This window comes from Buteo buteo, chromosome Z (genome assembly GCF_964188355.1).
Source record: "Buteo buteo chromosome Z, bButBut1.hap1.1, whole genome shotgun sequence".
NCBI lineage: Eukaryota > Metazoa > Chordata > Aves > Accipitriformes > Accipitridae > Buteo > Buteo buteo.
The window spans coordinates 55,564,126-55,577,366 of record NC_134204.1 but is presented as its reverse complement, the minus strand read 5'-3'; the positions used below and the strand labels follow the sequence as shown (position 1 = coordinate 55,577,366).

Sequence of the window (13,241 nt, the reverse complement as noted above, 5' to 3'; positions counted from 1 at the left end):
AGCTGGTCCTGCAGCACACTTTGCTGATGCCAGCAGTGATATTACAAACCTCACAGCACCAGCCCTATGGCCATGCAGGCTAACAGTGTGAACAAAATCATCGTTACATCTGCAGCAACATGCTTCTCTAACTTGCAGGTCTGGATATTCCCACACCCACTCCACTGATGCTTTCAAAGGAGAAGCTGAAGTGCTCCCCATAGCACAACTTTGTGTGGTCCAGCTTGGGAATATCTGTCCCCATCTGGAAACCTGAACAACGTCCCCAAGATCTCAGTACTGTTCAGCACGCAGCCCAAAGGGCTGGCATGCACTGCACTGACATTTCAATCACAGTTGCCATTTCCCCTTCAGACTGAAGCCCATTAGCTGCTAAACTGGCTACTTCCCGGTGCTCAGCTGAAGGAAGCACTTTGTTGGGAGTATAATCAATCTTACCACAAAACTCTGGCTGGTACTCTCTCAGGTGATTAAACAGTCACATGGGAGAAAAATGACACAATTCAAGGGTTGCTCTTAACTGAGCTAGGACATGAAAAATGAAAAGAGTCACTATATTACTTAGACTCCCTTACATCACCACACCCAAAAAGGAGCCTGGAAGTGCAGCCCCTCTGTGATGGCCTTATGCATAATTCAAAACATGAGCTGCCTTCAGGAGCAGATCTCTGGGTCTAAGTCTGCTGAGAATGCCAAGCAGTATGAGCTTGAAGGCTTCTGAAGCAATGAAAAGGGCAGATCACTAACAGTGTGAGTAAATGAAGCACAGGAAAGACTGAGGTTGAGATCACACATGGGAAGTCACAAATTGACAACTTTAAAAGCTCTGTTAGCAAGTGAACATCCCCAGAAGCTCTCACAGTTTTACAGCTATCTCTAGATTTGTGATTTGTGGTCCTTCTGCTACATAGTCTTCTTATGCTTTATGAATATTCCTAATCCTCTTTAAATTAGCAGAATTTAGAACAGAATTGGTGTTAGATTTCAAATGGTCATTCCAAGATTTCAAATGATAATTCCGAGGTTTCTTCTATTTTTACATGCAAGCACAGAGAGGTCAAGCTGCAACTAGAAAGGTAGACGGCATTTTCAATCCTGAACTTATCACAAGGTAAAACAAAGGCCAGTGTAGCTGAACTGCTCATTAGTTTTCAGTGAAAACTAGAGTCAGCATGTAGGTAAAGAGTTGTTTCAAGTAATTATTGTAAACTTGAAGAAATTTGCATTCACCCAAAGTCACTAGAGGGTGGGATTTGAACTTGCTAAAGCTTTTCTCTCTATGAGATTGGGATATGAATCAGTCACTTTGGTGTAGCAAGTTACCCTGGTGCAATTGGTGACATTACTGGTTGGGACACACATTCTTCCCGTGTGGTTGCTGGAGGTCAGTTAACCCCCAAAGTAAAAATTCCAACAGTTGTACAGGCTTATTCTTAAAAACTCCGTGGTTAATTTCTAGCTTGAATAATCTATTTTCAGCTCACTCTCACATGATGCAGTGTTTCCTTGCCAGATCTTAACATGCCAAATTTTCTCTTACATGACCTGTCATTACACAAAAGTCATGGTCAAGTTATTTGTCTGATCTTTCTCTATTGACTAACATTTTTAAGTCTTCTTCTGCAGGGACAGTATTTACATGACTTGAATGACATTTACAAGCTGTGTTTTTTAAAAACTTTGTCAGTGTTTCTGTTAAGTCATCATTTTGGATTAATTATCAGGAATATTTTGTCACTATGCCATCACCTTTTGTAAAACAGAGTAATGTATGAAAATGAATATATGAGTGAAATGTAAGTTAACATCAGATGTAGTGCTGGTATACCCATTTGTTAAAATCGATGTGTATTAGCATCCTGAAAGTACCAGTAACAGCCCTGAGAAGACATTATAAGTAATCTGCAAAAGCAAAAGCAGAGCATAACCATGTGCTACCCTGCAACTTGGGGAATCTGCTAGATATCTGTTAGGGGCAAGTCAATTTAGATAACAAATTCTTCTTTGAATACTGACATATTGACATGCCATGCTCGCTGGATTTCAGTCCTGTTCAGGAAGTGTCAGAATATTTTTCTGTTTTCTTTCACTTCAGCCCCCTCCTCTGCCAGCTTCTGCCCAGCAAAGTGGCTTGAGGGAACTTCCTCTGATTCACAGCTAGTAAATCTGCTTCCTTGGGCTTGTAGCAGCTATCCGAATACACTTACAGAACATGTCTTTTTCATCCTTCCTCCAAATTTTGGAGAAGTAAAAACTGCATACGCTAAACAATCAATTAGGAAAATTACAGGGTTACTTGAAAAGCTACTTATCTGAGAGATCTCCATTAATCTCTACAGCATGGTGAATTCAAATGCTTGGAGCTAGCAAGCAACGGTGAGGTTGTGAACCATGTTCTTGAACCTTCGCATGTTCAAAACACAATGTATTTTTTTGCTTTACTGGCCAGATACCATTTTATAAAGCAAAAGGAGAATCTCTCTGTTACCAACTCTGAAAAAAAGGCTCTGTGTGCTAATGAGTTTATTGGCTTTTTGATCCTGAAACACAGCCTTTCTTTGCTCACAAACAAAATACAGACACAGCCATACATCCCCAAAATTACATAGCTGAAGGAACTTGCAAAAATTGTTACTGATAACCTTCAAAATCTATTAATGCTATCACTAAATCAATGTCTCCAAAACCAAGGGTGGGCTGACTAACCTCCATGAGGCAATGGCTGGAGTGCACTGAGGGCTTTTGAACAAAGTGATGGGGGAGGATTTCAGTGACAGAGAGACAATTCGCAGTGTTTGCAGACAGAGCAGAGTAGCTCCGGCCCTTGGGGAGGCTGGGGAAAGCAGGGCATGAAGGGCACTTTCTTGGATCTTGGCGTCAGTGAGGAGCCCGTACTCAGCACAGCTGGATGGCAAGAGGATCTGCCATGCAGATGTTCCCTTAGAAACGCAGCATGGCCAAAGAATGGATGATTGCATTCATATTCCAGCCCCTCAGCAGGGGGAAAAGCTGCTTTGGGATCTCCTGCAAGTCCCAGGCAGACCGGAGGAACCTGTGCCATTGGGGAACAGATTCGTCCTGCTTTTTTCCAGTCAAGAAAGGATCGGACCTCCCCTGCTCTCCTGTGCTTGGCAGATATAATCAATTCCCAATTTCCTGGCACTTTCCTGGCTACTTAATGATGTTCCTCTCTTGCAAGTATGAGCTCAAGCCTCTCCAACCCCCTCTATCAACACAGCAGGGAGCCTTTTGTCATCCCTCTTATCCTGTGCTTTTAATTCCTAAAACTCTAACAACACACTCACTAGTTTGTTCCTTGACCAGCTCAGACTAGATACAGAAATGATCATTCTTCCATTCCCCTACAGTTGTTTCTCTCACCCTGATATATTTCATTCCCTTGCTAAGGCAGTTATTACCCTCACACTGCTAACTGTCCTGCTGAGCACACGGACAGCCCAAGAAAACCTAATTTGAAAATATAAAAATGTCTTGAAAATCCCAATGACCTTGAAATTATTAGCCATTGTGACTTTCTTGATATGATCATGCTCCTTAATTCCCATGTCCTGTGATGATAAAAGGTGCTTGGGCATCATGCAACCCTATCAGGCTGAGTCCATGCAGCAGACCCACTGTAGGACAGAAATGCAAAAGAATCCATCACATAAGCAAAGTGTTTTTAAACTGGGTAGACAGGAGTGATGCACAAACACCAAAATCCTTCCCTCCCACAAATGCATGCTCTGGGGCTGTTTCTGCTTTTGGAGGGAAGAACCAAATGTTGGAGGAGCTGAGACAATAAACTGAATAAAGGGCAAACTGATGCAATGGTCCTTGGGCCAATAATGGGAGAAGTGTCAGCAGGGCAGAGAGGGAGAAATCTTTGAAAGCATGAGCAGAAGTCAAGCAAATAGGGGAGCCTCCACAGTTATAACCATTGAACTGACCTGCTGTTCACCCAAGAAGCCTTGCTGAGGGCATCCTTCAGAGCAGGACAGAACCAGCTGGGGAATGAGAGAGCTGAAACTCCTCCTAAAAGGCATATAGCATTGCCAAGGCGGGGCAATATTTGTCTTTTCTTCCCTTGACAGGCCCTTAGGATTGTTGTTTCACCTCAGTAAGAAGCAGCATGCAACTTTGGGGGTCAAGAAGCAGGACAGTGAAGGCCCTTGCATTTGTGAGACATGGGTCTTCTGCTCTGACTGGACATTATTACTGATTTACCACTTAAACAGACACTGGTGCTCTACTTCATGCATCTTGAGTGCTTCTGAACAGTGATCAAGACACTGAACTTATTTTGTTGTCCTTTGTTAGGATTTTGGACCAGCCCATGTGTAAGTATATAAAAATTATATCTCTATTTATCTGAAAACTGAGAAAGCGTGAAGGGGGATGAAATAATTCAAGGACTGAAAACAATTCCCTCCATGGGGAGAATTATGGAGTTCAGCCTGCCTGTCCTGTCAAAATGGCTTATCCAAAGCTGAGCTGATTACAGTGTATATGCACCTTTGTGAGGGGAAAATACATGGCATGGAAGAGCTTTTTAATCTAGGAGAGAAAGGTGTAAATGAACAAATGGCCAGAATACAAACACATATTTTCAAAGTCAAAGTAGGCGGTTCTGTTTAAAATCGAAGCTAGAATAAGGAAAAGACAGACACTGTCTTGCTCTCAGTCTTCACAACACAACTGGTAGGGGTCTGGAAGAAACCTTAGTCAGGAAGATACTCTATGTCATGTAGGTCATGGACCAGTGCATCCCAATGCTCTGCTAGGTCTTACAGGGCTACAGACCTGAGAATCTTCATGCCAGTGAAAATTCAGGCCATTTCGTTCAAAATGAAAAGCTAAATTATTTATCCAGATTAATTTAGTACAGAGAAAAACATAAGTTTCTCTTCTCAAGATCCAGTTCTAGCAGCTTTACACTCACTTCCAGTTACCACCTTGAAAGACTCAAGTCATATTTTATAAGCTCTGAGTCTTTTCTTTTTTTGCATAAGAGAAAAGCTTTTGAATGAGCTTGATACTCTTTTTTTCTCCTTTGATCTGTCTAATCACATGAATTAATTGACTGTTAAAAATTGTAACATTCAAATATCTTTCAGGAATTCGATAGAAATACTGAACTATGTCACGAATCATGCTTAAGATCATAGCTTCATATACCCCCCCCAGTGCCATGTGACTATCAACCCAGTATTGATTTCTTTTAATCTCAAAAACTGAAGCAATATTCATTGCCAAAATAAAAAGCTGTCTGAGTTATGAGAATGCACTGCCAGCAAGTTCCGGGATGAAGCATAGATATAAAAAAGAAAAAGTGGGGGAGGGGGTAGTGAAAGCATATGTGAAAAAGCTGAATATATTCTGTGAGAAGATTTATATTAAAATAAGACTTTCATAATAAAACAATACAGGAGCAGAGGTAATAGATGGATACCACAATACCACTGATCTTGCCCAGAGCTAGACGGACCTTGCCTCTGGTTTGGCTTAGAGCAGCCCTGAGTGGCAGCCAGCCATGTCCCACTGGATTTGTCCCTGTCCATTTTTCCCCACCTAAAACCTTTCCTTTCGTCTGAGTGACTAAGACTCTGCTGGGGTTGGGGAAGGGGGATGAGAGACAGGATGAGACAGGACAGGGTGTAAATACGTTGTCCCAAAATAATGCATAGGCATTTCTCCCTTGCTGCTTTCAAGAGCTCTCTAATTGCCAAAGAATGATCATGCTCAGGCATTTGAGTTTAATATGTACCTCCTACTGAGTGGTACTTCATATAACATTTTAACATGAAAGATCAAGGTGTGATTCACAGTGCTCACTCTCCAGGAAACTGGGCTCCCTCCAGTATAAATAGTAAAGGTATCCACTGTACCTACTATAAAGCAATCCACAAAAAGGCAGCACCTGCTCTTCTCTGTGGTCTGCCTGGGGAACAAAACAGCAGAAGCCCTTAGCAGGAGATACTTTAAAACCATGTACTGGTCTCCAAAGTTACACACCATGACTCAGTCCTTCCTTGAGTTCATGTGACCTGAACATGACCTGATGCACAAACACTCCCATGCTTAACTTAGCACCTTGTAACAAAAAAGACATTATTGGGTCCAAACAGATCTGAATTCCTCAAAGGAAACTATTCTCTTCCCTCAGCCTGAGAAAGCCTTTTCTCCTAACACCGCCCCATCCTAGGTGAAAGCAGGCTTTTTCCTTTCAGAAGTCTTTCATCACCTGCTGTGGCATCCTCTAGAGCTGCCTGCCCCTTCCTGACAGAGAGCCAGAGGGGTCTCTGCCCAGGCACTGTCTGCAGCAGATTGGCATCCCATGTGCTCTCCCTGAACCAGCTGTCTCATTGTACTGCTATTGATTCAGAGTTGGATTTCTGCAGCAAATCTATTGCATTTCCATTAGCAAGACTGCAAATGATGAAAAAGCTCATTTATATCATTCCAGCTCTGCATCACAATTAGCCTGTTACTTAGCCTCCAGCAAGCCAAATTCTGCCTTCTCATCTGAGATGCTGAGAAAGTTCCCCAAGGTTTCTCTGTACCCAAAAGTTAGGCACTGCAAATATGAGGTTGGTTGCTGTGTGCATTTTTTTGCAGTGCATGAATAGGAAATAAAACAGTTCACTTAAAAGTACAGTAGATACTGAAGGAGGATAATTTCAGTCTCTGCAGTGGAAATCCAAACCCTGGGTTTTGTTATAACATCAATTATTAACCAGTTTTGCTTAGAAACTTATGATGCAGTAATCCCAGATGCCATTTTTAATAAAAAAACAATGGCCATACACTCCATATACCTATTGTATTTTCTACACTCACATATGCATACATATATAAATGAGGAGGGAGACCATGCAGAAGTTCCATGTAACATGAATACATGGCTTATTCTCAGTGAAGTTTACAAAGTAAAACGAAGCTTTGAAAAATAAACACAAGCTCAGACTACTATTTTGCACTGAAAAATTCAGACTGTTATTAAGAGAAAATACTTCACGAAATACTGCTTTTTCTCCATCGTGATCTGTGCATGATGCACAGTGCACAAAAGAAAAACCATACCCATGGGGTAGTTTTAAAAGCCATGAATTTGGGGTGCTTGGCCAAGAGAAAGAAACGCAGGACCCATCAGTTCAGTCCTCTGCATGTTAAATAGAAGAACTGTTTCTATGCAAGCAATGAATGTTAAAAAGCGGAATGGTAGACATACAAAAAAATAAATTTGTCTGAACAAACTCTGTGGTTGTTGAGGGCATTTTAAAGACAGTGTGACTAACTGGGCTGGGGAGAGGAAGTCTCAGTTATCACTTTAGAAGGCTTAATGGGCCTGAACCTCCTAAAAATTGCTGCACCTTATGAATCCCACCCCATCAGTCCCAATCCCACTTTACGCTGAGTGTTCCTGCCACAAGTATATATGTCTGTAAGCTATTGTGACCTTTGGGACAGCAGAGAAAGAAAAGTTTCAGGGAAATACAGGGTGGCTGGCTCAGTACAGTGGCACTTGCTTTATTGCTGCTTGTTAACAGAGGCCTAGTCATGTCTTCAGAGCCCACTGAGATCAGAATCTCTTTATTACACTCTTGAGTTAGACTCAGAACTTGCCTGGTATCTTAACCGTGATTGATTATAGCTTCCCTGTGACAAGACATTGTTAATTCACAGGACACATCAAAGAAAAGTCATGGCTTTCAAAACTAGTTTTCATATTGTGTAGCAGACATTTAGCTTAGAAATTGAATTGCAAGGTTAGTCTCCCTATACACTGATTGGAGAAAGAGAATTACTCCTGCTAGAGTCATGCTGGGAATTGCCTGTGGGAGGTCTCTTCCTTTATGCTGAATAGGAAGCTGAAGGCTGCCTAGCTTCCTCATGTATGCATTTAAGTCAGGTGTCTGAAGCTAGTCAACATCAATACTGTATCAGAAATCGAGCAACATCTGCTTTAAGGTGCTCTCCTCCTGCATCTTCAAACTTTGGGGAAAAAGCAATCTCCCCTGCGGCACTGCCCTGCATAATAACAGTGGGTGTAGAAAAGGCTGGTATATAGCCTGTGCTGTATCATCTGCCCTCCCCTCCTGGAGAGTACAGTCCCCTGCAGCTCTCCGAGACATCCCTAACCTTGACACTTTCAGAGGCTGCCAGGCATGGACTCAACCCTACAGTGCTGTGATGAGGATTTGAGCTGCAGAGCATGGGTCAGAATTAGACTGTTTCAAGGAAAAAAAAACCAAACCACTGTGTGAAGCTCCTAGGAACAAACCCTTGCTGTCCATAAATTGAAGCCTTCAGGTGGGCTGCAGCACCTATAACTGGAGGGAAAGGCTCCCTCCAGCCTGCCACAGAGGTAAAATACAGACCATCACAAATCACTGTGTATAGGAGAAACGACATCAAAGGCAGAGCTGAGAAAGAACAAGCAGAGGTGAAAGAGGCAGAGAGAAATTGCAAGGAATATTCACAGTACGATACCAAAACAAGGCACAGGCTAGTTTTCTTTCTGTTTTTGCCATCCCTAGCTCTAAAGAGACACAAGAAATTCAGCCATTGTGCTTGGATAACTTTGGAGGATAACTGAGACCACTTCCTAGGTAAACACCCACTACCAGTGCTTAGAGGCACTCTTAACACTTTTTCCACTGAGGATGAGAAAGCAGCAGCTTTTGCTGATGCTGGCCCAGCACACCTGAAGTGGCAGCAGAAATCAGAAACAGGTGAAGGGAGCAGTCCCAGTCAGGGGTGGTTGACAGCAGTGCACAGCCCTTTCTCTGCTTCACCACATTTTCCAGGAGAGGTAGGATGGAGCCCTGCCTGTCCCTGAGGGGCATGCACATGTCTAGTGCTGCACCCACCCACCCACCTCTGCCTGTTACAGCCAGCACAACTCGGTAGGCACAGAGGTAGGGAGATGCAGACATGCCTGTTGGTTATCTGCTGGCCACCAGCGTGATGCGAGGTGTGCAGCTGGCCCATCAGCACACAGCACGTGAGGTGGTCAGGGAAGACTGAAGTGGAAAGGACACAGGGGCAGTGCAGATGTGCTGCTAGGGAGGTGCATCTTCTGGACTCTGGTCTCTACCAGGCCTTTTGCTCTGCTCACAGGGAAACCCACTCCTGCAAAGTCCTTGTGCTGTGGTCTGTCTCCTGCCCTGCCTCTTGTGTGTGCTGTAGCACCTCACCAAGTCAGGAGAGTTGTGATCCCAAAGCCAAGGGCTCGGGCACCTCCACTTAGGGGCAGAGCCAAAACGCAGGAGTGCTGCACTCTTCGGCAGAGCTGTCACACCAGGAAGGCAAGCCTACATGGACCTGGGTGGGTGGTTTGGGGGGAAATCTGCTTAAATTGAAAGAGAAAACAGTGGGAAGACCTGTAAAGAGGGGAGTGGTTGGTTTGCAGATGTATAGATGCAGTCATTACAGAAACACAGTTTTGACAGTACTACAGAGCCATGTCTATTACCAGCCTCGGTAAAGGGTGGAATTGTATTTAAAGGTGATGGTGTAGGAAGAGGTAAAATTTAGCTCCTGAACTGTGTTAGCACTTTTACAATCTGCATGTCTTCTCAGAAGGAGGGAGATTGTAGGTTAGTGCATACTGTTATGTGCTGCTTGTAACAAAATCCTCTCTGGTGTATTTATGCTAATATTGACATGCTCCCTAAATATGGTAATGCTTTAAAACATTCACCATTCCTTTCTGTTTCAGCAAAGAGGAAATGATATTATAACATAAAATGTAAACCAAACAGAAAGGAAGAGATTATTTCTGTACTGATAAAGGGCAAAGTATAATAATAAGAGTGAGACCAGTCTTGAATCTAATGCACAGACACAATTACTAGGATTGTCTCTCTTCTCTTTCTCTTCCAGGCTCCAGGAGAAAGAAGAATCAATTAGCTCTCTGCAGACTATGACCTTGAAGGATATAGCTTTAAGGGGAATATGCTGAGTAAGACAGAAAAGAGAGGAGAAGAAAAGGATTTTGAAACTCATGGAAGGGCTTGGTTTAGAAACAATATATCAGCCACAGAATATAAGATGTGTCAGGGTTTTTTATTTCTGCACTGGAAAAAAAAATTATCAGCACAAAAGGGGCTTTCTGGGAACAAGTTACCTCACCCTGCCTGAAATGGAAAAAAGGGTACTGAGAGGCAAAAGAAGGGACAATCCAATTTGCAGATGCTACTTTCCTAGCCATATCTCTGAGAATTTTATAGCTGTCAAAGGCATTCATTAAAAAAATAAAAAAGTTATCACTGATGCAATCTATCAACCTCTCCAACAAATCTTGCTCTACATAAAACACAATGATCTGTTTGAAACGCAGCTGTTTCAAAAACCCCAAGACAGTGCTTTTAGAGTTGTCCAAAAGTTCTTTTCATGCTTTTTTGAATTCTTAGGCAGATCTTCTGCAGTGTACTTTTACAGCTATATTTTCTTATTTTTCTTTGCAGGGAATTGCAGTCCCTTGCCATAGTCAGGATTACATGCCACAGTTAGGACAAATACTGTCTACACAACCGTCTCCCTCAGAGCAACCCAAACTTGACCTGCTGCCAGTTCTTCCTCTTCTTTCAGTCTGTATCTATCTGGAAGTCTATGATGCCTTAAAACATATTTATCTTAAGAAAAGTAAGGCAACAGTGAAAAAACAAACTCAACTCAATCACCTAATTTCTGGACAACCATTTATTTCCCAGATATGAGCGGATCTGATTGCAGATAATAGCTTTTTGTCAGTGACTGCTCCAAAGAATCTCTTCCCCCCCATCCCTGTCATTTACTTCAGAGATGAAGTTAGCCATGTTATTGATAAAGGCTTGCCTCACATGTGGAAATTCAAGAGGATGAGGGTTGTCCTGACATAACTAGCTTTTGGTTGCTTCTCCCTCTCGCACAAAAGAGGTCATTTTGACTGGATGGTGGTCCTTGGTCACTTTATGAAGTAAAAATTGCTGTCATATCTTTGATGTCACTTATAATATTTGCACTACAAAAAAAGATTTTCTGCACCAGGGACAAAAAAAAAAATCACTTAGTGTAATTCTATATAACTGCAAAGGTGGTTAAGTGTCCCAATAATTCAAGTAATGTCTTACCTACCACAGAAAAAGCCCCTTGTCATTTAATTGCACAGTAATATTTCCCTATTAGGCTGTTTCCATCAGACAAATTACTTTTAATCTGAAGGCTGATTGTCACCCATTATCTAAGCAAAAGGCAGCAGGACTTATACAGGAATACTTAAAATTTTCTTTCAGAGATTCTGGAATTGCCATTCAGGACTGACTCTCAGCCAAAAGGACCTCCACTGAAATCACTGTAGTTATGCTCATTTTCACCGGCAAGGTGGTTGGCCCAAAATGTTATATATAATCCAATTGCCATATATCTATACTGAGTCCAGTCCTGGTTAGGCTAAACTTAGTAGCGAAGTTCTAGTGACTTCAAGGCTTCAGGGTGAGGTCCAGTATGTACCACCTACAAGGTGGCCATCCTGCGGCATTACAGGGAAGGCACAAGGGAGAAAAACTGAGATGGGATCCTACAAGGCAGTTTGCAAGGAACACAGTTGCTCATTCTGATCACTGCAGCTTTCCAAAGGAAGCCTCAGCCCTGTGCTCTCAGCACAACAGCATGCTGCCTTCTCTTCTAGAGTTGTACAATTTTACATGGCTCAGGAATTGCTGGCTTGATCTGCTCCAGATTTGATGGGTTAAAATGATGAATGTCAAAGAAATTACACATAAGCAATGCAGTATTTTGATGCTTTATGATCACTACTGGGAAAATAATCCAGGTACCCTGGATATTTTTTTGCTTTAGGGATGAGCAAAGACTAATTTGAAAACTGACCGCTCCTGCATCAGCTAGAATGCTTTCCTGAAACGCCCCATGAAAGTCAATGAGGCAATGTCTGAGAAACAGGTCCAACAAGAATCAGCTCCTAGAGGAGGGGAAAGGTGCAGAGAAACATGTACTATGCTTTTAAGGTAAAGGGAAAAATTATAAATTAACTGCTAAATTAATAATTCCCAGTCTCTAACTTCTTCAAATACAGTCTCTTTCCCACCGTCCTCCCAGACTGTTTCAGGAGGATGACAGAGATGTCTGCCAGCAATGGACTTCAGGAAGAGGGTAGCAGAAGTGCTCTGCAGACAAGGCAAAGAAAATGAACACACATAGAAGATCCGGCACAGGATGCAAATCAAATTTCTAGGGAAAATACGCTGACAGACCATGTAGAATAGCTATCAGATAAACCCTTGAAGTAAATCACATACTTCCCTACAAGTGGATGCAGAGAAAAGGGTGGTACTGATGCTTTACAAAGGTCCCAAATGAAGCACTCTTCATTGCCATGCACACCTCAGAACTAAGTTCAGAGGCCCCTATGTGCTCTCCTCAGAAGGTAATCCATGCTGTACCTGTCTTAGCACATATAAGCTTTGCATGCCAATCATATGTCCTCCTCGAGGACAGCTGCAGAACAGTTAAGTGCCTTTTTTTTTTTTTTTTTTTTTTTTTTTTGCGGAAGGGAAAAACAAAGAAACACATAGCTTCTACTTACAAAGTTTTGGAGCAGTTTGGAGACTGGTTTCTGTTGCTTGCGCCTGAGATGCTGTGGTAGGCTCCAGGGAGGATGGTGACAGCGAAGGTGCGGCAGAGGACAACAGCCCAACATCTAGGATGCGGTTATACAGAGAAGGCTGGAGGAACGGTTTGGAGGGCACGAGCGAGCTGTCACTTTGCACTGTCACTTCAGCCTTGCTCTTGGGGCTAGGTACAGGGAAGGGTGAGGCATACACCTCTGAAGGCACCCAGGCAGATAGAGCTGTAGGATCCACAGCGCTCTTTGGGTCTTGTCCTATCCTCCCAGGGTCAAGGTGGGTAGGAGAGTCATACTCAAAAATCTTGTCCACAAAGACCCACTTGAGGCCAGCAATGCAGAGGCAAAGGCTGAGCAGGCAAGCCAGGATAGGGGCGATGCAGATCTTTTCAGAGTTGAGGCAGCCCTTCAGTCGCTCTGCCTCCAGGCACACACAGCAGGTCGTGGCAAGGCCTGCTATCCCCTGGACCCTCCTGTCCTCTCTTTGGGTCCCCGGCATGTTCTCCTCAGCTGGGAGCCCGTTGAGGGATGCATCAGGGCTCAGCTGAGCTGAGGGGCTGGGGAAAGTGTCAGCAGCTACTTCAGACATGTTTAAGCATCAGCTCTCAAACAG

At 43.1% G+C, this 13,241-nt stretch overlaps 1 protein-coding gene across 7 annotated transcripts in view; it reads right to left on the bottom strand.

Annotated features, from left to right (window-relative positions):
• NRG1 (neuregulin 1) overlaps positions 1–13,241 on the bottom strand; it is a 183,233-nt gene that overhangs the window by 89,618 nt on the left and 80,374 nt on the right. For 3 of the 7 annotated variants that reach the window (XM_075020269.1, XM_075020271.1, XM_075020268.1), the window contains exon 1: positions 12,590–13,217. The exons of the other annotated variants lie outside the window; for them this stretch is intronic. In XM_075020269.1, coding sequence (XP_074876370.1) covers positions 12,590–13,217 — 628 coding nt within the window. Of the gene's footprint in view, positions 1–12,589; positions 13,218–13,241 lie in introns of those variants that run through there. 7 annotated transcript variants of the gene reach the window in all.